We start from the raw sequence: 25,180 nt of genomic DNA on the forward strand, positions 1-25,180 counted from the left end.
TTTTGGAAGTATAGTAAAGTGAAAGCACTTCATTAACCTCTTCTGTTGGGAAGATGATCACATCATATTAAAGCCCAAATATTAGCATCACTAATACTGGTGAAAAGTCACATCATTGGACGGGGGCTGCCAGCAGGGCAGGCAGTAGCATCCTAAGGGAGCTGCCCCATCACAACGCAACCTGTACGGGATCACTGGAGAAACTGATTATGCTGACCAGGAAATGGTCAGCTGGTTATTGAACATGCTGACTTAGGAAATCTCAGCTGGTTTTGCTGTGAAGGCGTTGCAGATACACTGCTAGCAGAAAGGGAAAGAGAGCACGAGGGGGCTCAGCCACCTATTTGCTGGGTTTGGGAGGTAGATCATAAAACAGTCGTTAAGTTGATAGCTTTAAAGCAGATAAATGTGTATAGTGCAGCCTATCAGTAATGATATGTGCTGTGCTTTGTTACTTGTGTTTGAGATTACTTTTAAATTATTAGTGTCTTAATCAGCCTCACGTTAATACAATAGCAGCACATTGTGACTGCAGTGAAATAACCGTGAAAAGGGACTGAGAAACCAGAAAACTCTGTTTATGTGGTGCATTTGGTTTCCTCTGAAGCCCTGATAAAACATAGGTTCCCATGTTTCATGCCTCTCGCAAGTGTTCTTGTTCTGAGTCACTTGATGCTGTGTGCTTATACTTGTATACTTTCACAAAATAAAACGCAGTCTTTGATTAGTTCTAAGGCCCAGCAGCAGTGTAGGATACAGCCATAGAGATCTGAAGGGAGGCAGGGAAAAATGTGGGCAGGGTAGAAAGAACCATATGCCTGACCACATGAATGGGGAAATGTGTAAAAGGTGCCTAAACCCTGTCCCTGGGAGAGCTTGTATGCTTAAAATGCAACGTGGCAGGGTTCAGCGTGCGGCACCCGAGTCCCCTCTGCCTGGCAGTCGCTGCCCTGGATGTGATTCTGAAGAAGCAATGACTGCTGAGAACCTCACTGGAATAATCTCAGCATCCTATCAGGAGCCCAGAGATAGTGAGTCAGATCTCCAGAAATTAAGGAAATAAAGAGGTGAAGCTGGGACAGGATCCTGCATTAGGTTTGGGTGCCTGGTCTGCTCTGGTACAGGCATCTCTATGCCCCTGAGGTCAGGTTTGTTTGACATATCTAGAAGATGCAGGAGACAATTACAGAGGTTTTCAAAGTGCTGAAGTAGTTTAGTAAGGTGCTGATTTCAGCTGGAGATGGATATTTAAGCTGATTCCCATTTTCTGAGATCCCTCTTGAGGCTTTCACCTCCCAGGGATTTTGTTTGGAGACATGGATGCTCTAGCTGAGGAGGAAGCAGCCCAGGCTCTCAAGTTACATGGCCTGACAGACAGGCTGTTGGAGATGGACTACCTACAGATAGTGGCATAGTTTCACTGACAGATTTTGGCTTAAAATCTGTCAGATGAATACCTCCTTTTATTATTCCCTTCCTCAACCGGCCCAAAAAAGTCTTCCAGAAGAGTTGGAGGCTATACAGACAGGCTTCTCCTCTGTTATTGTGTAGCTGCCAGCATGAAATGGATTGTTATTTTTTCTTCAGAATTAGGCTCTGGGTTGAGATTGCCAGTGGAGTAATTTTACAAAAGGGTCATCTTTCCTACTTCAAATGTGACTCAGTAGGGACAGAGAAGGCGTTATTATATGATGGCTCTTTAATGGGCTGTGGGAAGCAAGAGGGTGGTTTCAGTCTAGAGGACATATTTAATCTTGCAGCGTCTTTTACTACATTTAACAGCCTGTCCTACATCTTAATTGCTCTGTGTAGAGAAATTAATCCTAACCCCTCTTTCTTCCTGATAATCTTGAATCTGCACTGTGTTTGCCCACATTAGCCTGTCTTCCTCTGGCAGCTCCCCAGCTTCTGCTCTTGCTTGATCACGGGATTGCTCCTCATTGCTCATCCATAGAGATGGGGAATTGTGTAAATCTAGCTTATCTTTCCTTCTGAGTCCTGCTGTTGTCATAGGTTTCCCTATTATGTTTCCCAGTAAATATCCATCCTGCAATAATACACTCAGGATTTTGGGGACCGCATTCTCACACTTCTTTTTGGGTGGGCGGAGCGTCCTGGTTCTCTGGTGGTGACCTGCTGTAGTTGGTGTCTCCTGCCGATGCTTTGCCTCTGGGAGGAGATGCCGCACTGCTGCCAAGTGCTCATTGCTGCAGGGACCGGCCACTCAGACGGGTATCTCAGCCCCCCAGGCAGCCTGCGGGCACGTGGAAATTCTGGATGTTTTGATGCCTTTGTTTCTAGAGGCGAGAGGCGTGGGTGCCCCCTTTGCCCTCTCCACTTAGTGATGCGGTCCAGTTCACCGGTTGGCAGGTGCGGCGTGGAGCTGTGGGTTCCATGATGCCTTCCCTTCAAGTGCTACCGGGCATGTCTTGTGCCCCAGGCAGCGGTGTTTAGCTGGGGGGACGGCAATGGATAGGTCTGAAATTCAAAATTAAACTTTTTGCTCATTAGAAAGTATGATTCATTATCCCAATACGAAATTGTATATTGGCAGAGCTTTTAGCACAGCGAGTAAGACATTCTTGGAAATGTTTACAGCTCTGGCAATAAGCCCAAATACTTTTTTTCCCTTTCTTTTCCATTCTGTTGTTGAGAATTGAAGTAAGGACTTCACGGCATCACAGAGAAACATCTCTGCAGTTCATCACTATTCATCAAATACATTTATCTTGGATGTGTATTTGAATAATGATGTCCCTTATCGACACCTCATCATTCATAAAATACTGGGATATGTTTATTTCATAACCACAATATTATGAAAAGACTCTGAGGTTTTCTATTACAAATAAAGTGAAAGCTTTCTATAAATACGTTCAATTTCTTCTTTCCTTTATGGTGTACAGGCCGTGTACTGACTTGGTTTTCTCAACGAAAGATCATAATGTTTCTTGTTGATATCTGCAAGATGTGCATGTGAGCGAGATGGCTGGATGCAAGAGAATTTCTATTCTGTTGCTTGAGTGCTGATTGAGATCAAATGGCAGAACCATTTAAAATTTCTTGTATTTTTATTTTCACATTTAGTTGGGAGATGATGTAAGCAGTAAGAACATCCGGGATATTAATGTACCTGGTTAATTCATGTAGCTTGATGTGTTTTGGTGTTTTTGTGCAGAACTAATTGCCATTGTAACTTTACTTGGTATTCGGGACGTGTGCTTTAATTCTGAATTTTAGGTTGCATGAGCTGCAATGGCGACTCAATGTGAAGGCTCTTTGTCTGCAGATACTTGCGGAGCGGTAACAAGAGCTGATCTAAATATAGCATCTTGGCATTCAGCTTGCTTTTTCCTTCTTCTTCCTTCTCCTCTCTGACATTGGTTAAGGAATTGATTTCTTCATTTGGTTGAGACAGTTATTATCCCTCCTGTGTTTGCTAAATGTAAATGCTACTCTTTTGTTCAGCATGCTGCATTCTGAAAACCTTTCTGCAGTCTGGGTTGCTATATTGCAGAAACACTTAGAAATAAGGGAAACCACAAAAAGTTTGGAGAAAAAAAATGGTTTTATTAGGGCTGTGTAATGCAGTTTAAAAGTTTGCCAAACAGTGTTGTAAGTGGTTGGTGCCTGTCTTTGACAGGACACACGTCAATTTGCACATCTAAGTTTAAGAGTGAACATAAGACTCCTGACCTTCTCAAAAGCGTTTCCTGCACCCCTGAGAGAGCAGATTCTCGCAGATAATAGCTGTATTATATCCTAGTATTTTCTTGGGTTATTATTACGTGATACTTTTCCCCTGAAGACTGGGTGTGCCGGCATTGCTCTGCACATGAGAGATGCTGTCGCCACGCTGGCTCTCTGGCAGGGTTTATGCTTCGTGCCGCTGTCTGCACACCACAGTTCACTGCGGGATGCTTGTGTTGCAGGAAACGGAGCAATGGCAGAATTGGAACTGAGCCAAGGAGCTAAAAACAGAGCATGAGAGGGTAGCCTTACTGCCCCTCTTGCCTTTGTGGCACTGCCTGCTGCCACAAATATCTCTTGAAGCTGCAATCGGATGGTTGTCCAGGTTCTCCCAAGGTGAGACTACCTCACTGGAGGCCTCTCTGAGCAGGGAGAGATGTAAGGGGTCAGGAAGAGACTCCCTGACACAACTTGCTGCGTGCTGTGGTCTGCAGCCTGTAGACAGTAGGACGCAGTCTGCTGCCATACACTTGCAGTCCGTCGTGACCAACTTAGTTAATGGCGTACGCAGCTGTAGGATCCTTTCCAGCTTTGCCTCTCCATCCAAACCCCACATAAACTCAGAATTTGAACTGTTGGTTTCACTCGCATAAGAAGATGCCTTACCAAGGAGGAAGTGTGTGGGTTGGTTGTTCCTCCACATATTCACGTGGCTATCGATCTTTGTTTTGAGTTTTGGTGTCTATGTTGTAGTTGTAGCAAGACAAAGTGTGTGTGCTTACGTGATGTGAAAGCTGCTATTTCTGCTCTCTTTGGAACATCATTTGAATTTGGTTTTGAGTCACACGCCTAGTAACCCATGAAAAAGGAGTTTATAGGTTGGATAACTGCCTCCTAAAGAGGTACTAGAGAAGCATAAAAATGATTCATATGTTTGATCTGATTCAGAATTCCTGGAGATGTAGTTTTGGCCTACATTGCAGTCTTCCAAGTGGAAGCCACTATAATTATTAACTAGAGCTTGCTGTATCAATACTAAAATTCTTAATGAAACTAACTTTTCTACACTATGTTTCTTCAACATCTGATGATTGAAGCCCATGAAATACAATTCTACACAATAAGAAAAGTGGCTGTGAGCATCTGTGGGGAGTTGCGGGGACAATGAGGGACCTTTAGTGCATGCATTTCACACCTCAGTCAGTTTGACCTCCTGTTCCTCTGCTTTTTGCACTAATATATCTGCTGCTGGGAAGTTTTGTTGTTTTTTTTTTCCAGTTCATTGTAATGCAAATGGTCACTTGACATGGGCACAGCAGAACTGGGAGAAGCTGGAGGTGTCTCTCTGGATGCGTGGGGCCATGAAGGCACGCATGGTTTCACACCGGCCAACTGTTTGCAGTGGACCCAGGGCCTTTTCAGCCCTTAAAATATGCAAATCAACGTGATCAGGAGGCACTGGTCTAAGGTCAAAATGTCTTTTTGCAGATTTCTTTCTATGCACCAGTAGTGAAACCCTCCCTTATTTATCTCTCTGAGACAGTGCCCTCATCTACCTTCCTCCCCTATTCGCAGGCTTGCTTTTTCCAGTCTTTCATTTGATTTTGCACAGGAGCCCACCGAACACCCCTCCTCTCCTTCTGCTGTGCTTCTCGCCTAGGGGCATGTGCCGGCAGTTGGGGGACACTCCTAATGAGCAAATGAGAGTGTGATGGCATAGGGACAAACCCAAGCAGTTAAGTAAGTGGAGTCGATAAGGATTTTACCAATCATGAAACACACAAAATCAATACCAGAACAAGTTAGCAGCCAGTGGGAAAGGTTTTAGCAATAGCATAATGGATTTGATTTTCTCAGCTTTCATCAATAACGTGGCAAATGCATTTAGCACAGGCTGAAGTGGAGCTAACAGGATATCAAGCAGGCCAGCAAGAAAAGCTTTGCCGTTGTCACCTCCAGCACCAAAAAAACCCAAATAAACCAAGGTTAGTGTTACAGCAGACCATTAGTCTGACAGTGTTATCCAGCTGTTACCAGTGTCATGGATAGCTTCAGAGAAGTAGGAAACAAAACCTTACCTCATTTGGCATGTGATATCGTTTTTAGGTACTCCTGTAGTCAAATCTTCTTTCTCTATGAGAGTTTTTAAAATTTTTAAGGTTTTTTTTTTTTTTTTTTTCCGTAGATTAATTCAACTGGAAATTTTGTTGCACCCTAAAGCTAAACATGCAACAAAACCTCCAACAAATGCCAGCCCAAATTGCTGAAGTTCTTAAGTGGAAGCCAACCCTATATTTTTAGTAGATTGTGTCACAGGCAGCATTTGGGTGACCTCGAGCATTCCTTGGGTGACCTCAGCAAGAGTGAAACCCCCGGGTACTGCCGCAGCAGAGCGATGCCTGCCCCTCGCCATCGGGAAGCGTGTGCCCAGCAGCCTGTTCAGCCCAGACCTGCTCGCTACAAGTGCATAATCTACAGTGTCAAAGTGGTACTTAAATCCAGACAAATGCAAACACATTGGCAATCTGAGTCAGACAGCATTGATGACTCATTAAAGGCATGGCTAGAGCTGCCTCGGGGCAATGAGAAGTATTTTCTCCTGTAATAAATAGGTAATTTGTGATTAAAAGCTGCTGCAACTGAGAAAACACAATTTTTATATGAACTCTGTGTAAAAACGTCTGATTACAGAGATAACGTTATTAGCACATGTCTGTGTGTAATGTGTGCTGAAAAGGGGAAACACGGCACATGTTGCCTGGGAAATAAAACTAAGTGGCAGGGGTAACATTGCATTCTGGATGTTTGAATTACCATATGTAAGTTTTTCCCTTTGCTGCGATAGAGTTTTGAAATGCTCAGTGAGCTAGCTAAGTTTAGCTAATTATATTTTTAATTACAGGGAGAAGTCAACAAGTGCTGGATCCGTAATCACAAGAAATCTCAGCTTGGGGTGGGAGAATTTCAGACAACAGCAATATTGAGAAATGCAAACCCTATCGTAATGCTAATGCTGTGGTGTTCGCTGCTCCAAAAGTTTCCGAAAAGATGTGCCTTAGTGGTAAATGGCTCCTAAACATTCTGGTGAGCTTAATAAAATTTTGCCTTAGGCAAATGTCTTTCTGGCTACGTGATAGCACTAATCCTAATGTTGCTGCATTACAGGGGAATTCAGCTGCACTTTAATAAGATGTTCTCCAGCACTTACTCAATAGGAGTGTTATGTAAGATGTGCAACCATAATAGAAAATCATAGAAGACAGGGCTAAAAATGACCTTCGGAGGTCATCTAATCCTGCCGTTGGGAGGCTGGATTCTGCCAGTGTAAACACTGAGCAGCTTCACCAATGTAGAGATGCAGGTGGTGTAAATTTGTGTTAGTGTAAATCCAGCAGTGTGATTTTTTTTTTTTTTTTTCTTATATTCAAACAAGGTAGCTGAAAGGGTATGGATTGCAGTAATAATGTGTTTTAGTGATGAATATTAATATTGAAGTAATTAAATCAGATGACTAGGAATCATAGGAGAGGGAGATACTTTGCGTGTCATTGAATCTGCTCCCCAGTTAGCATAGAAACCCTTTCATAAACGTATGGAGCTGTCAGTTAATTACAGGAGGGTTTAAAATAGCCCTTGCACAGCCTTGTTTTTCATCTTCCAGTTATTGAAATATTATTAAGTTTTCATAGTGGGATGCTGGGTGTGGATTTAAATGACCAAAATCCGATTTGATGTGCAATTATTATATTCCTGCCAACTCAGTGCAGGAAGAGCAGTATAACAAATTAGTTTCCCCGTTGAAGTTGAATGTACCTTAACCAAACCTTCATTGCCATACATCAAAGTATCGCTACACATAACATGCTAAATTCTTTGCTGAGGTAAATTGTTGGCAATTTCCCTCATTTATACCCTAAGTGTTTAAAATATGCATATCGGGATGTGACAGCTCTCCAGATTCTGATGACCTCCTTTAGGAATGTGAATACCAAATAGAGCTGAGCAGGTGGAAACAGAAAATGTTGATGTTAACGGAACCAAGGTGATGTTTGCATTATGATGAAATCGAGTTTTTCCATTTGCTGGCTGTGAGGACGTACGGACTGACTGCTGCTGCTTCAGAGCAGCCTCCTGTCCAGTGTAGCATCTTCTCTTCATGCTGGCCATAAGTTAATGGCGAGGAACCAAGGCAAACAGTATTACTGTTTTCTCCTCATACCTCCAGCCTTCTAACTATTTTCACCTTGAAGATTTTGCTCTACTTTCTCTGGGATGTCTGTTTTGCTCATCCACTGTATTACCAGTTTTCTCCAGAATTAAAAGATTCTCTACATGATTATTTTTTTTTTCCACTTCCATGAAGCAAGTATCATCTTCTGCATTGATGGGTTTATCCTTTAAGGTTAGTCAAAAAGAGGTCTATGGAATCCCCGTGCTCAGTTTTTGCAGACAACTATTATAATTTGGAATCAGTGTTTTTTAAAAATGCAGAAAAGATTGAATTTTAGTTGTTGAGTTAAAGCACTTCTTGTGTTTATATCAGTACTAGGGTTGTTGCATCTCCTACTCTTCCTTTACCTCAAATACTCCTCTGGTCTTTAGATAAAATCCCTTCCACCTGCTGCATTGTGCTTGTTACTCAAGCTGAGTTGAACAAGAAGGTAGGTTGAACCCTTGAGCTCTCTGTGGGGTTCTCAAGTATTTGCTTTGCTGGAAGCCGATAGGCGGTTAGAGGACCTCAGTCTTTAAGAGGTTCTCCAGTGCAATCCCAGAATTGCCTGTTGTAACAAAACCAGGGGGAAAAAAAAAAAGTGGATGAAGCCAAGGCACAAATATGCCTTTGGCGGCAACATAACCATCTGATAAAGTTTGACATAACCCCAAAATATCTACTAGCTTGAAGAGTGTGGATGTCAAAAGAAAAAGAGATCAGCTACGTAAATATTGATTTCTCTAATAACATGTTAGGGTGACAGATGTGGAGAAAGGGTGGATTGTCACTGAATTTCCCTAAAAGCAAGATATTACTGTCTCTCTAATAATTTGGAAAATAATTTTAGTTTCAGCCCTGGAACGAAGCACCACACAGTGATCGCATTTTCAATGATGCTAAGAGCATAGCAAGGTCAAGTAGGGAAGCTTGTTTAGTAGGCATCCATTCCTGAGAATGGGAATTGTTCAAAATCGTTGCTTGCTTTGCCCAGCAAAGGAAGATGGGAAAGAGCGGAAATAATGTAACCAAGAAGCCCACAGGTGATGAAACTGCTAGTTTGGTTACTGCAGTGTCATGTCTCTGTGGTCAGATGTTTTTTAGATGTGGGCCCCAATTAATTGTTCGTCTATTTTTATTTGAGTATGTATTTGATCTCAACATAGTTAACGTTTTCTGAGCTATTACCCAGAATATAGCAGTTAAGCTTTTATGGTGTAAATACAGATGCTGTTTTTCCCTGGTTGTGTTGTCGGCAGAGGAAGCTCAGCAGATTTGTGTTTGGAAGTTTATCAATAAGCAGTCTACAACTCAAGTTTAAGATTCTGCAAATAAGGGAAGGCTTTTCTGTGTACTTGCAGCTCTGTGAAAATGAGCGATGTGAGGTACATCTGTCTGGGGGAGGATAAAACACAAAAAGGTTTTATGACTAATGACATCAGCTAGGGATCGTCTTGTTTGTGCAGGTTGTGTTTCCGAGCAGTGGTTGCCTGACACACTGTAGCATCTTATTAAATACTTTATTATAAGACAACAGTAATGTTATGGAAGTGATGCTAAGCTTCTGTACTGCTTTCCCTTTGGGAGACATTTGTTTTCAGCTCAGATACAGAAGCTGAAGCATTACCATCATCAGTTCATTCTGCTTCAGTTTTAACTTGCTTAATTGTCTTGTGAAAATTTGCCTGGAATGACAATGGGAGTGGTATCAGGTAACTATTTTCTGGGTGGCATTTTAAGATACGCTTTTAATTTACTGGGCTCCAGGCTGATTAAGAATAGATGGATCCTATAGGCCTTCCCATAAATACTTACAAGGTGCAACATTTTTTTTCTTTTTTTAAAAGTTTGGTGACAGTGTTTCACTTTGTGTGTTTCCAATTCCTCTGTCTCTTATGTCCTTGACTGACTTTTCTGCTCATTTTTTCCTCTAAGCTCATAGCATCACAGCATAAATATATTAACAGATACTGAAATATATATATGCATCTAGTCTATGTGTCAAGGAGACACATAAATAAGGATTTGCTAGATGAAGGCTTTGGTAGGTGTCCTAATTTTCCATTTAAATCAGATTACAAAAGGAGATTTAAATAACTGCTTCACACTTTAGAAGGGTTAACAGGCACGGAGATTTCAGACCAAATCCTCAGCTGGTATGAACTGGCATTGGGAAGCTGTGAACTGACAGCAGGGTTGTGTGATTTGAAGCAGCAGAGATCTCCGCTCTGGACTCTCAACATACAGGTGAAGAAACAAATCTGAGAGGCAAACTTTGCCAAGAGCTGTACACCGCATGAGGAGCTAATAAATGGTGAAACAGAAAGTTACAAAAGACACAGAGTCAGAGAGAATCCAGAAGGAAGCTTGCATGAAGTGGGCTGGTGGGCACAGCTGGGAAGTCAGACTCGAGCATGAATTCTGACCCCAAGCTAACATAGGAGTGAATTTAGAAACGGCTAGTGCCAAAGAAAGCACCTGCTTCAGTCCCTCCAAAAAGATGTCTCCCCAGAAACCATCTTCTGTAGAAAACAACAAAGAGATGAGATGAGATGTGCTGAGAGCTATTGCCTATGCTAATGGCCATAATGGTGAGGGAGCTTCTGCGGCTCCTCCCAAAAGTGCTTCTGCTGGGAAGGTAGCTGATTTGATGGGAGGGACCCTGTCGTATATAGTTAATTGAGTAAGCTGTTCATCTTCTAAGTGCTCATCTGAGCTAGGCATAGCGCCTCTCCAGAGATGCACCCATCACTAGCTATGAAAATCCTTATGCAGCAGAGCGCGCAGAACCTCAGATTACCTCTTTCCCTTTTATTGTACAAGGCTATTTTTAATCCAGTGCCTTGCTGTGTATTAATCATTTTTGACAAATTACTTCACGTTGTGTAAATTCCCATGCAGTGTCTGTGCATGCGTGTTTTAGCCTATTGCAGTCTCGTAAGAACAGTAAGTGACACCTCATTTCCCATCACCTTTATTACAGGGGCAGGCTGGCATGGTGATTAGGTATCAGAGAGAACTGGTGCACAAATTCATCTGACAATTTAAACCAGTAAACAGCTCTTTTGTCAATGCAGCAATACCTATGGATTCCATACCATTAATCATCAGAGAGATAGTTTTACTAGTTACGTGGTAGTATGAGTACAAATACATTACTGGAATTGACATCTCGGAGAAAGCTAAGTGGATCGTTGAGTCAGGAGTCCATGGTGGGCTTCCATCTATATACAAGGAGGTACAAGAGTCGCAGCAGATTTCTGGACTGCAAAGACATTTTTTCTCTAACAGTCAACGAGTGCTACTCTCTCAGTCGTGTATTTCTCTTAGATACAGGACTTCAATAGCAGAAATTCTGCGTGACCCAAGAAATGTGTGATAAGAAAGCTCTCAGATGCTTTTGGGAACGGATCATGGACCTGCTTCTCTTACATTTTAAGGTCTTGGGAACAGAGCAGATTAGGAGTGACTCGTATTGTCCATAATCTACCAAATAACCTTATGAAGGTCAGTGAGGTTACTTGTGAATTGAGTGGGCGGGATTTTGCTCTCCAACCAAGCCCACATAGCAAAGCAGTGCTGTGAGAGCATGTCCTAGTACGATACCTCCCTGGCGTGTGTGGGATGAGGCGTACGTGCTGTGAGCAGTGCTGTGCTCAGGGCTGCCGTGCTGTCAACCAGACTCCAAACCCTCTCAGGGCCCTAGGGACACACATCTGGTTTCCAGCACCGGTTTGAGCCTTGTCAACGTCTGATCCCTAGCAGAGGCTGAGGCTTGAGCCTCTACGCTGGCAAGCTGCTATATTCCCCGCAAGCGAGATCACAGCTTGCGGGGGTAGGCTGTGGCTGTGTGTCTGCTACCAGACCTCCACCGGACTGTGTGGAGGGGCCGCTTTGACTGTGTCTTCCTGCAGAAGGCTATCTTCTCTTTCTGGGGCTTTTCAGTGGTGACTGGTGGGATAATGCGTTACTCTCGTGGAGTATTTCCAAAGTACAGTACAAGCTCACAGAGCTCAGGGGATGGCTTGGAAGAACTCAAGTCTGTGCTGCCTTTCTGTAAGATACCTTGTGTTTGACAAGGCACCACCTTAACGCACAGCATTCAGAATCACAAGAAACAAGGAACTGGATTAATTCTAGTATCAGCGTTATTTGCACTGCCCTCGAGAGGAGCAGAGCTGACTGTTTAATGGGTATTTGAGAGAGGCAATCTGCTGTGAGTACAAGTCAGAATGTGGCACAGGCTCTGACGCTAGTAAACACAAGCAGATCTCTGTGGATAATACGAGTTTTTTTCTTTTTGATTTTTAGAATCAACCTTGTCCTATGTTAGGCAGCTGGAGGCAAGAGTAAGACAGCTGGAGGAGGAAAATCGCATGCTGCCCCAGGTGGGTGACTTCTGTTGGTGGGAACAGTAGCCGGCAGCTAGACAGCAACGCTCGGGTCTTCGTGCTTGAGATAAAACCAGTATTACTTGTCATTTGCCGTTACTGCATTTGAACACTCAGGCTGATCATTTGGATAATCAAAGGCACCCACTGTTTGTTCATCTGGCTTGTGATTGAGTGGGGTATTTATTTAAGATTATGACAATGCTTTCATTAATTTTTCTCCTTTGCAGGTGTTGATACCTTGCTAAGAAAAATTCACTGGAAGCCACAACTTACAGTTAATTAATTTAAGGCTTGAAAATCACATTGAACTGACCCTTTACATTCTGGTTTTATTCCAAGAGCTTCTTATTATCAAAATATCAAATGCTTTTTATAGTTAACCAAAATATTTTGCTTTAAAAATGCAAATGTTTTAAGTAATAATAATTGGCTTATATTATTTTTAATATTTTGAGGAATATATTAGATATGCAAATGCAAGACTGAAATTAAATTGAATAAATAAGCAAATTTGAAGTTGAAGGTTTTCCCAATATATTTTTAAGAGTGAAAAATTTTGAAGTTCATTAAGAATGAATCGAAGATACGTATTTTTTATATATATATATATTACAAACCAGTGCATATTTCTCTTGTATTTCATTAAGTAATCTGTAGGAAAATCTATAAAGTCTCCAAATGAAGCTGCCCACTGGAAGAAAAAAGAAGTTGCATATTGTTTAAATCAAACACTAAATGAAGACATTGGTCTGAAGAAAAGTGCTTTTTATTGAACGTAGTACTGTTATTTGAATGTAAAATCCAAGATAGCAGTGAAATGTAGTAAGATGTAAAATCCACTGGCTCTGATGTATTCATTTCTATGAGCCAAGATTAGCTAGAAGGATCTCAGCCCCAGGTTAACAATTTCCTTTCTTAAGGCAGATTTTATGTAAAGTGTGGTGGTTTTTTTTTTCCTCACCTGTAATATGACAGTTGGAAGGGCCTCTCTAGCTCTTGTTTAGCTCTTGACTTGCTAGGTCACCTTGAGCAATTTATGTAACTTGTCTGTACCCTAATCTGTTGATCTGGAAAGGGAGGACAGCAAGAATGATTATATGTCTGTCTGTTAACATGTATTCAGTCTTCAATAGGAAAGACAAAGGTTGATCTTTTGATCTTTGGGTTTGCTTTGGGTCTGGAACAACACTGGGGGATAAATTGTGCAGAACATTCTTCATGGGCAAAACCTTTATAAGTGGCCATATGTTTTATTTGTCTGGGGTTTGAGGTGCTCAGGTGGAGACCCATGAAATACATTACCAGATCTTGCCAAAGACTGGAACACCCATGTTGTGGGTATTGACTTCATTGAAAAGATCTTAGATGGGGTGCCAAAACCAGAAAATAGTGCTTGTGAAAATAGCACCTAGGTCTGTAACTGTTGCAAAAGTAATTGAAACAAAATATGTTGATTGTGGGGTTTTGAAGGGGAAGAACTAGGTGTGCAAGCCTGCAAACTGCTGCTTGTTTTTAAATACACAGGTCAGATTTTTTCTTATGTTTGGTTTTGTTGGCACAAGGATCTGTAGTAGAGTTCTGAAAAATCTCCTAATATCTCTGGATACTTTATTCTTGGAAATAATGACTGACAAGACTTCATGTCAGTTGGAACTTGACGATCTTCAAGGTCCCTTCCAACCTAAACCATTCTACGATTCTGTGTTTGCTGACATATCTTACTGACCTTTCCTCCTGAAGAAAGTCATTGCTTTGGGGAGAGGAATGAAACGTAGACACCAAGCTTATCCTGACTTTTCATATGATTACCTCAGCATTACAATGTGTGTGAGCTCGTTCTGGGGGTTTGTTGTTCCTGTGAGTAACACCCTGAACGTGCTATCACCAGTGATCAGGCCCCGTTACAAAGACAAGGATGCGGGATGGAAATGCATAAGCTCCTGGCACTGGTTCGATTCTGTTTAATGGGAGGAATGGGAGTTTGTTGGGCATTAAGCCAAACCGAGTGCTTTTGACAAATCAGCTGAAAATATACGATGAGCTGCGCAACTGGTGAAGGTTCCTGGCACAGCTCTTACTCAGTTACAGCGTCTGCCTTTAAAATTTCATTGGGCTTCAGTAAGAGAGTGCCTTTTGCTTTTAGCGTAGCACCTCATTGATGGTGTACTGGATAACTGGGAGGGTTTGGGAGTTGCAGGACTGCACTTAGCATGAGAGGGGTGACATCTCGCACTCGTGAATGTGACGCCTCTACTAGGTCTTTACTGAAGACTCCTTGGCTTGCTTTCTAAGGCTTTTTTCTCTCCTCTTGCCATGCTTTTCTTCTTTTTCCTCTCTGCTTTCAATATCCTTCTTTCCCCCCCTTTCTGCTTGTGAAAATGCACTGGCACGTTTGTTGACGCTCTCTTCAGATAAATCACTCCTTTCGTCTTTCACTTAGGTGTGGTTCTTTCCCAGTTTCTTTTTCTTTGCTTGTCTCCCTCCGTACATATTAGTTTTCTTTTCAAAACCCCACAGATCTCTAATGTAAAGGTCTTATTAATATTTAGTGGCAAGAACATTTCCAGAGAAAATGGTTTTAAGTGCTGCCATCACTGTTTAAATGGAATCTGAGTTTTAGTTCACTCTGCTGTACTGAAGGGCTTCTTTGTCAGGGGACATGCAGTACCACCACTGAGTCAATATTTTAGTTTGATCAGGTAATAAAAAAGGTATAAAAATGCACATATTCACTTAAGCCTGTTAATGTCTTTTCCTGTGCTGCACAGTTGTTCTGGTGGCAGTTTATAGTATAGTAGTGGGTTTAAAAGTTATGAGAAGCCATAGGTGGGTTGTAGGTTTGGTGAGAACTGTGATTAGCTGTTCTTTGTTGTTGTCGTTCTTTTTTTCCTTCTCTCAGATAGCATGTAACAAGATATGATCCAGACCCTTTCAGTTTCTGGCCACAAATAGGATTTTTGTGCAAGAAAGCAGATACTTTCCGAGATTGATCATATGCAGCTGGGTCTTCTGTTGAGAATGCCAAACTGTGCCGGCTGCGCCCGAGACAAGGGGTGTGCAGCTTGCACTGGTGCTTCTCAAACGCTTGTGTAGGTAAGGGTGCGTGACAGCAGTGCATAGAGGAAAGGATTTGAGCAAGAACATTTCTGTTTTGCTGGATGGATTTCAGGCCAGAGTAGTTTCCCCGTGGGGCTGGGGCAGGAAAGCTCTCTGCAGCACATGGGCTCTGGCACTGCCGCTGCCTTCTACTGCTTCAAAACGTACATCAAACTACAGCATCACTGTGGATTGAGTTTTACTGCTGACATAAACCAACCAACAAACATAGAATCATAGAATGGTTTAGGTTGGAAAGGACCTTGAAGATCATTGAGTTCCAACCCCCCTGCCGTAGGCAGGGAATACAATAGTATGGCCAGTGGTCCAGCCAGAATATAGTGTCTGCACATATTGTGATGAAGATACTCAGCAATAATTAAGAAAATATGTAGGGACCAAACAATGGATTCAGATCCCAGTTATAGCGTCCTGGGCTGTGACAGATCTGTTAAGTCAGTGAGTAACTTCAGACAACTGAAAACAGGAATGTGCTCCAAGACTTGATGTGGTGCACGACTGCTAACCGTGCCTTATGCTGGGGGAAGCAAGATCAGGATCTGGCATCCAGATGTCAATTAACTGAAGATATTCCTGAATTTAGGGGTAGTATTTCAGGGCTGGTAAGCTCAGCTGAAATGTTATGGAAATGCGGACATCTGTCATATAATGACAGTGAATGCATTTGCAAAAGATATTCTTGGCAAGCCACCCAGTTTAAATTGCTTCAGTTTTGATTTGTTTCATGGGAGGAGGGAGCACGAGGCAGAGATGGAGAATTGTCAGATATTTCCCCCTTCTAACTCTTTGTCCTTGTAATTTAGCTTTACCTTTTAATGAAGGGGAAAGGAAATATTGCCAGGATGCTGCTTTCTGAGCAAACGAACCGCATGGGCTGGTGGAGCTGGAGGCTGGATGCAGGGAGCTGAGCTCCCAGCTTCCACAGCATGCAGCACCAAAGCCGGGAGGCAGGTGTGGTGCAGGGCTGAACCGGAGCCCGGCTACTCCCTGTCACCGGGGCTTTTATACTTCTGTTTCCTCACTCTTTCCTTTACTAGTCTTTTGGTCCTTTTCCATCTCTGTTGTTTTTCTTTCAATTCCACTGTTGCTTTAGGCACTTTTGGGGGGTTTTGCATCCTTGCTAGCCTTTTCAAGTCCTGGTACATTTAAGTGTGAAATGGCAGGCGTGACCCTTAGGCACACACTAGTTTATTTTTAAGCACTCTCAACACTTTCCATTTCCCTCTTTTTTTCCCCCTTCCGTTAGATTATCACATTTATATCAAACCATTTCCAAATCTTTCAAAAACCTTTTTTCTGAGATCTGTGTTTTTTATTTTCCTTCTACATGGCATGGTCTTAGTTACAAATCTAATGAGAAGATGGGAACTGTTTGATTAGTATGTTTTTTGTAAAATGTGTCACTCACAGTCCAATAATGTTTGTCTCCTCCCTTTCATAGCTGTAGAAAAATAGAGAATCCTTCAACCAAAATGTAATTAAAACCCATTGAACAAACCCATGTTACCTAATCGTGTCATCAAATATTTGCTGAAGGTAAATCAACAGCATCCACCCACCCTGTTCTTTCATGTGCTCTCATCCTCAGTTTAAATTAATAGGTCATTAATGGAGCAACTTCAGTTTACAACAGCTGAGGTTCTGACCAGAATCTTTGTCTCAGGGTGTCATAAGCATAGTTCTTCCATCTTGGTTGGCATCGGCAGGCTGAATGGCAAGAACTTACAGGCTTGACGTTACAAAGATACAAATTCAAGAAAAACCTGATGTACAAAAAGAATTGCAGATCAGGGAGAAGGACAGATTATTATTTTTTCAGAGTAATTTCCAAAAATCTAGAGTTGTTTTGTACTCATGCTTTTCTAATACAGTCCACTGAATTTTCCAGATTTTAAATAGTGGTGCTCTTCATATGTGTGGCCCCCAAGATTTGGGGATGCTACAGCCCAAAGCATTTTTCTGTTCCAGATTCATTAGCAAATGAGGTTCATGAAGGGCCTTCTGAAAATGGTTGTTTCTGAAGGTGTGTAGGCAGCAATGGTTTTGGCCACTCAGAAATCTGAGGATGCTTCCATTATGCAACAAGGATATGTGGATTTCGGCAGCAATATGCAGAAGCAGAGGTTTCTACTGAGCTCTTTGAGAACGGAAATTATGGTGAATAACTGCAGCATTTTAAAATTGTGTATTTTAATTGACAGGAATGTTCCCTAAAAAAATTGTTGCCGTTTTATTTAGTGTGTTATTAATCCAGCAGAGCAACATACTGCAGCTTATTGCTTTCTGTTTTTCCTTTCTCCTGCCTGTTTGAAACAAGCTGACAAACACAGCCTGTGTTTCCTTTGAGCTAACAGGGAAATTGAGGGCTGGAGAAATCGGAAAAAAAGCTTTGAAAATCAGGTAGTGATTGAACGGGCCTGGCAGTTACGCAGCAGGAAGGATATACTTCCCAGTAGACCACTTGCCTCTGGGATAAAAGGCAGCTGGAGAATGAGGTGATGTGCATTTGCTGAGGTAGGTCTCCGACGGTAAGTGAACAGAGCAGTGCCCAGTGGACAGGAAAATCATGTTCTCTCAGAAGCTTTGGTGAGGTGACTCCAAGTGTCCTTGGGGCAGAGATGGACTGTGGGTTGTTTTTTTCCCTCCTCGGCTATCCCTGCGTGCCATGGGGAGGTAGTGAGTCAGGCAGCAAGTGGCATGCTTCCTCTGGAGGGGCTGGCGGATAAACTGCCACTGGCTTGAGCTATACAGCGTGCTTTGCACTACAGTGGTTTTCATTCATGACTGTCTTTATCAACAGTATGGATTGAAAAAATGATATTTTCTACTGGCTCAAGTAGAAAGGCTCACGATTAGTTCTCTCCCTCAAAGAGTACCCTGTTCTATACAGGGGTCTTTATTCTGACTGTGACCAGGGTACAGTGCAGGATTTGCCTCTGGCACTGTGGTAGAACGGCCTGAGTATCCTTAACATTTTGCAGTCAATGTGAGGGAGATGCTAAATTTCCATTCATCTAATTTTTTGTTATGTGATATAACAGGGTTGAATCAGATTTCCTGTGCTTTCTATTCACTAGAGTCGTGTGTTGGCATTAGATATTTTGTAGATTTACTTGCAACACAAAATGGAACTGCACTTAGTGATTGCAGTTCCCTCTATTATCTTTGTGGCAAAATGTACAGGAGATGTCATGTGGTTTTTATCTGCTTCAGATAATGTGCTTTCTTCAGCAGTATAATCTGCACAGAGAACACATTAGACTCAGATGAGACAACATGCAAACCATGCTTTAGTTTGGGCACAAGGGCTGGATGGGAGCAGTAGGGAATGTTAACAGTGTAGGATGAGTGAAAAACCCAATTCTTTTTCAGACATTGACGTACAGCACTGTTTATTCAAAACCACTCAAGATACTTAAAGTCAATACAGATTTCAGCACTATGGAGCCACAACTTCATCCCTTCTGTCTGATTTGGTTCCACTTCCATAACTTTGTTACTCGATAATAAATTAAAAGATCTGTTCAAAATATGTGGACACATGGGATGCCTACTTTTAGTGGCTGAATGCAAGTGCTGTGTGCAGAGCTAGAGAAGAGGAGGAAGGGAGCAGGATTTCTCCTCTCCACTTAGGATCCAGTTGTAATCCGAGTTGGGCAGTGGCAGAGAAGGGACTCAGTGCGAGGAAACAGGTCAAGTTTTGGTGGAAGGTTAAACTTTGCCATGCTCCCCTCTGGCAAGCAGCAGCTGTGATGAGAGGTCTGAAATGCCTACTTTTCTCATCTCCTAAGGCACCTTGTTTTCAGATACTGCCACTTTGGCAAAGTGCCTTTTCCTCTTGTTTTGCTTCACTGCCTCGGAAACTCATAATGCAGTCAGTAGTGCTGAAGCGTCTACAGGCTCACAGGACTTGCTGGGGAACAGGAGACCCATGTTCAGGCTGGTCCCCTCCCCATCATCTGCTGCAACAAGCTCCCTCCAAAGAAAGCAGAAGCTGTACTGCCTCTGTGGAATGGCCTCACCTGAAATGAGAAGTCCCTGAGCTGGAGGATGGGGCTCCAGGGCTACAAAACCTGCCTTATTTTTTAAGAAAAGCTTATGTCTCTTATCAAGGACAGAAGAAGGAGGGAGAAGGATGTCCACAGGGGAAATACTAATTTTCAGTCTCCTACCAATGCATTGAGAACACTGTCTGCTTAAAGCAGTGTGTTCAGAACAAGTTTCTCATTCTCGCGAAGGGAGACAGAAATGCATTGCATATGGCACAGAAGAGGCTGTGGAGGACAGCTGCCTGGAGGAAGGCTTGAACTCTGGCAGCAACATAATTTGCAGGAGTTCTGGATTTTCTCATGTTCAGGGGGCTTTAGATGTACTATCTGTACTAATTTTCTCAGCCTTTTAATAGCAATATTTATATTTTACCATTCAGAACTGACCAAAATATTTGCTGGCCCTGGAGTGAGTAAAGAAACAGAATACTTTGACCTATAAAAAACAACCCCAAAGCTGACTGAGGGAATTTATCCTAAACTAGAATTGCTCCAGTCTGCTTTATTACCCCTTTTCCTTCCTCTTTCATTTCCTTTCCCAAAGTATAGCATTAAGTCTGCCCAGTCACTAACAGATCTATAAACCCTTCCCAAAGAAAAATAAGTCCTAAACCTCCTTCCATACATCACAGCAAATTGATAATAGTCATTGCTGCAGAGAATTGTAGGATGATGCACTGCACGCTGCCCGAAGTGTGTGCCGGTATTGTCAACCTAGTTATGAGACCCATTAGCGCCCACTATTGTGGTTTGCACTGCACCATTGCTTGGCGGGAGGGCAGCACTGGAATGTGAGTTCGTGCACCAAATGGGGTTTCATATTCAGACTCAAGGTACCTTTTCTGTGGGCTTAGCATGTGCACTCATTTTATTTAATTGTTTTTAGGGTTTTTTGAATATGTGAGGTTCAGTCCTGCAGTCTGGGTGCAGATGGTTGCTGGACCGAGTCTAACCTGTTCGGTAGCTGCAAGGGTTCTTCTCTGTGATATGCCCCTTTGGCACTGCTGTGAGCAAAGCGGTGTTCGTTACAAAGGCCTGGGCATATCCTGATGAAATCATGCACAGCATATAAACTTGCTTTGGACTGGGCTACTTGTCAATTAAACATTTACGGGCAAACTGAATCTGTGCAGCTCAGCCTCCTGTCATCTCTCTGTGCCCTTTTTCTCCCACACCTGCCTCCATCTTTCCTATTGTTGGGATTATAGACACTCCGAAAAAGACTGCAATGTGCTATGTGCTTGCTCAGCGGGGCAAATTAGTGCACATTGGGGCACTGATTGTGATCAGAGGCTCTTTCCACTGTCATTATTTTTCCTTCAGAAATGCATTTCCCACACGTTCCAGCAGGAATTACTGCTATGTGATTTCTTAATGTTTCCTACAGTGCTTCTTACTCTGTAAGAAAGGAAATTTTCTTCTCTCAGTCTTCGAAATGTTTTTCTTCTTTATATTTCTTTTATTTTTTTTTTAAACAAAATTCTGCATGAAGAATGACGGTGAAGGATCACATTAGAAGAGCAGGTCAGGTTGAAAGCACCTTGGAAGTGTCTGCTTGGGCCATCTCTGTCGCTGCAGCTATCCCATTGCTGTTCAGGAATGCAGTGGGGGTATTTTTAGAACTCCTCCAAAGCAAGCTGCTCAGGTTACCTCGGCACTGCAAGTCACTCCAGGAGATGCTTTACATCCTGCAAAGTTTGAGGTGACTGAGCTGTAAGAGTTTAGGTAGCTTGCATTTGTTTGGCAGTGTCCTGAAGAACCCTTCCAGGTGTTCACTGGGAGGAAAAAGCCCTTGAGATTGCCACCGTTGGGTATAAATGGATATCTCACCGGCAAGCAAGGGGACGTGCCCTTGCACCAGAGCAGCCAGGGGCAGGGAAAGAGTGAGTTGGCAGCCTGGAGCTCCTGGCTCCTTCCCTGGTCGGCTGCGACGGAGCTTGTGTTGCAAACCTTGCAGCAGCGCTTAAAAATGTGAGTTTTGTTGAAGGACCAACCTCCAGAATTATTGGGATAAAATTAGGCATTCTCAAAACCTTTCTCTGGAGTTGAAATCATCTCCCTGAACCTCACAGCACTTTTGTGAGGCAACGTAGATACATAAGAAATTTTATTACTATGTCCTGATTTTCCAGATGGACACCCTCGAGGGCCAGAGTGTTTGGGTGACACTCAACAGTAGCACTTGAGCTGCCTCACGTGGATCTTGGTTACTGTGGCACAGAAAGAGGGGGACTTTGGAGTGGAACATGCCTCCAGTGCTTCTCAGCCTTTTAAAAAAAAAATAATTAAAAAAAATGACATCTGTTTTAATTAGTTACCAACCCTTTTCTTTATTAAATAGTTTTTAATTTTTTGCGAAGGATCCCATTAGGATGCCAGGAGGGGCGGAGGGGAGTTACTGCTCTGCAAACGAGCCAGCTAGCATCACTGGACATGGCTCAGCCTCTCAGCAGTCTGACTCTGTCGTAAATGCTCTGAAGGTAATGCTCCTCTGGTACAGTCCATGCAAAACGTCATGTCTGTTATTCAACACGTGTCGTATTGTCCTGGCAACATTCCTGTGGACACCACTGGGATGTTACTGTCATAAGCGGGATTGTTTTCTGTTTGTCACTCATTGCATCTGTGGACTGTGTGTTTCTCGGGGCAGGGATCTGGCCCTCACAATGGGGGTGATGCCAGCTGTAGCTGCTCTCCAAGTTACTTACACTTGTACAGTTTTTCTTTGAAGCTGAAAGCGGTGTTCTTCTGAATAAGGAAGCCTTTCTACTTCATCTAGGATGCATATTTGTTCCCCGATGGAATATAATGGATTCCTGTAACCCAGGCAGAGAAATACTGTAATGCAAAGATAAAACCAATGCGTATGGTATATTCACAATAAAAATAGCAGAACTTTGGGTTGAAGACCATGCATCATGATCCCAAGGTCAACATTGAAACTTCTGTGAGAGCAGATGTGATTTACTCTGAAGTCAGGGTTGAATTGCAAAGACCTGTGTTGCATTGATAAACAGCAATTGACACAAGCAATCAGAGGGGCAAATTTGCAAGTTCCTTCCTATGTCAACAGTGAAACTGTTGCAATTAAGGAAACTTAGAAAGCTGTTAAGAGATGCAGTAGTTTATCCATGATCTGAATCCCCAACTGGCTGAGTTCACTGTCCCACTGCAGCATGTGCGTCAGCTGTGTCGCTGCTCCTCTGGAGAGGATTAAAAACTGATGGTGAGCTGAGCAGAGAGCATGGACTTTGTATTCCTGTCTCCTAATGCTGGCTCAGACATGATTGTTCTGTGCACATCGTCTCGTCTTCTCTCCTGTACTTCCCTCATTAGCTAAACTGCTTTAATAGTCATTCGATTAAGTGAGTGTTATTCCCACCTATACAGACACTGCAGGGACATGCTTGTTACTTGGAGGGGGTAGGTTTGCACTCCTTCAGGGGAGAGCTGGAATGGACTTTTGTAGACATTTGCTCTGGTTTTGAGCTTCATGGAGATGCACAGTGCACAGTAAGAGCTCAGTAGTGCTGTTGACTTGCGTGGACATCTGAGTTTACGTGCAGAGTGATTATCTTCCACATGGCTGGGTGACATTGACTTCTCCTCTATGAAGCCTGAGGAAATAGGTTTATGCAAGTGAACTGTGCACAAATTACAGCAATCAGATCCCTTCCTGTAACATAAAACCCCAGCGCGGGGGCTTCACCTCAGTCGCCTCACCTGTTTTTCTGGCTTCTGAACGGGGGAAGCAGCAGCAGAGTGCTTGAGCCCCGCTCCACATGCACACAATTGCAGGTCCCCTCTCTAATGGCCACCCCTGACCACGTCCCCATTGGCAGCACTCTGCCTGTGAGTGCGCTGGTCTCACCCTCGTGCAGGAGAGCTATGATGAACCAACCTTCCTGGCTACTTAGGAGTGCCCAGTTCAGCTGTACTCAAGGCCCTGTGTGCATCTTCCATGTATTTCACCGCTGTTGCCTACAAAATAAAGCTATGCCAAGTGATTTTGTCGAGAGATCATGCATAATTATCACAAAAAGCCTTTTGTAGTTCTCTTAAAATACCCCTTGGCAAAGACGCTTCTCTGAATGGCACATTTAACAACATACTTTTGACAACCTGTAATAGCTGTTTGGTGTGAAGGAAATATTTGAACAATGGCTGATACCTTGGTTGCTGAAATGGATTGATAAGAAATATACAGAATTTAGTTCAATATGATGTGAAAGCTCAGCTTTTAGTTTGCTAGGAGGTATCACAGCAGAAAGAAATAGTTATAAATGATACTGTTCTATTCGAAATGGAAAGTGAGCTGTCAGCTAAACAGACTGCCCATCCCCAGCCAGGCAGGAGACCCTGCTGTTTCCCGAAGTGAAAGATGTGGGTTTGATCCCGCCTTTCTGGGTAATGCAGAGCTCCCACTTGCATCACTTCTCAGAATCAGATGCAGGAGGAAGAACAAGCCAAAGTAAGGAGCCTGCTTTTCTTTACAAATTTGGCAATTTGGAATTCCTGCAAAAAGAGGAATAGTCTTTGTTACAAAACCTCAGCAGTAGTACGATCCCCTTCTGCACAGCAAGAAATCTGAAGAGCAGGGGTGTATTTTAAAGGGACAGATCCATAAGAAAACAGAGGGAGATCATTGTTAAAAATAGCGCTGTGTTTTTCCTGAGTAATGAGGAGACTTAAAAAACAAACAAACAAACAAAACAAACATTACCTGTGAATCTCCCACTAGTGAAGACAGTGGTGAAAGAGAGAGAAGAGCTTTGCTATGCAGCTGGTCTGATAAAGCCTCTTCCATGACCTGATCCGTCGTGCAGGGTGGTTGAAAGAAGAAATTGCCACGTGTGTGTCCCCATGCGTGGGACTTAGCTATCTTCCCCACCCCTGCCAGTGGTTGTGGGATTATTTCCTGTATGCAAGTGGTATCACTAGGAATATATAAGTATACGGCAGGATGTGTTTGTTTCTTTTTGCAAGTTGTGTACGACCAAACTGCATGCTTGTGCATGGATATGTGCATATTCCACGCAGGTTTGCTTTGCAGACCAGGGTTTATATTAATGGAATGATGATTGTTGTCTAGCGTGAACGCCTGAGTAACTAACGGCACAGGCTAACCTGCAAAACTTGCATTGGGCTTTCCAGTCCTGAGTTCAGTGTCACCTACTGGCAACTCTACTATGCTATCTACAAATTAAAGTGAGGTATGCTTTAATCAAAGACAAGGTCTGAGGCTAAGTATAGGAGTTGCTGCAGGAAAGTAAGTGTTCTGTGGTACCCAGGAGGTCAGGCAAGAAGATTTAATGATCCCTCCTGCCCTGAAATCCAGAGCACTGTAATCAGTCTAATTATCTTTAAACGCAATTGGTCAGTATGTATGCCCATACTCAGGAAGGACTCATGAAAGCTTAACTATACTACCGCTCTTATTTGGGGCTGCAAAACAAATTTGAGAATAAAATTTCTTTTTTTTTTTTTTTTTTGAACTTATCTTTGTCTTGGAAGCAGAGGACAATATAAATCAGCAGGCTGTTAAAGACTCCTAAGACTCTTACCACTACCTTAGTGAGACAGAAAAAACTGTGGCTGCAGAAATGTGCAGTATAAGTTTAAGGTGTTTAATTTTATATTCTATATTGAGCCTGGAAACACCTGAAGATGCAAAGTACTTTTGTTTAAATGCGGACAATATGCCCTTGAAGATTTTGTAT

At 42.7% G+C, this 25,180-nt stretch overlaps 1 protein-coding gene across 1 annotated transcript in view; it reads left to right on the plus strand.

The window, feature by feature from the left end:
* Positions 1-25,180, plus strand: part of CCDC85A (coiled-coil domain containing 85A) — a gene marked incomplete at its 5' end in the record, with an annotated part of 82,403 nt that overhangs the window by 51,353 nt on the left and 5,870 nt on the right. Inside the window, 2 exons of the mRNA XM_082480221.1 lie at positions 12,212-12,288; positions 21,821-21,940. Coding sequence (XP_082336347.1) covers positions 12,212-12,288; positions 21,821-21,940 — 197 coding nt within the window. The remainder of the gene's footprint in view (positions 1-12,211; positions 12,289-21,820; positions 21,941-25,180) is intronic.

This window comes from Vanellus vanellus (assembly GCF_965231255.1).
Source record: "Vanellus vanellus genome assembly, chromosome: 3".
Classification (NCBI taxonomy): domain Eukaryota; kingdom Metazoa; phylum Chordata; class Aves; order Charadriiformes; family Charadriidae; genus Vanellus; species Vanellus vanellus.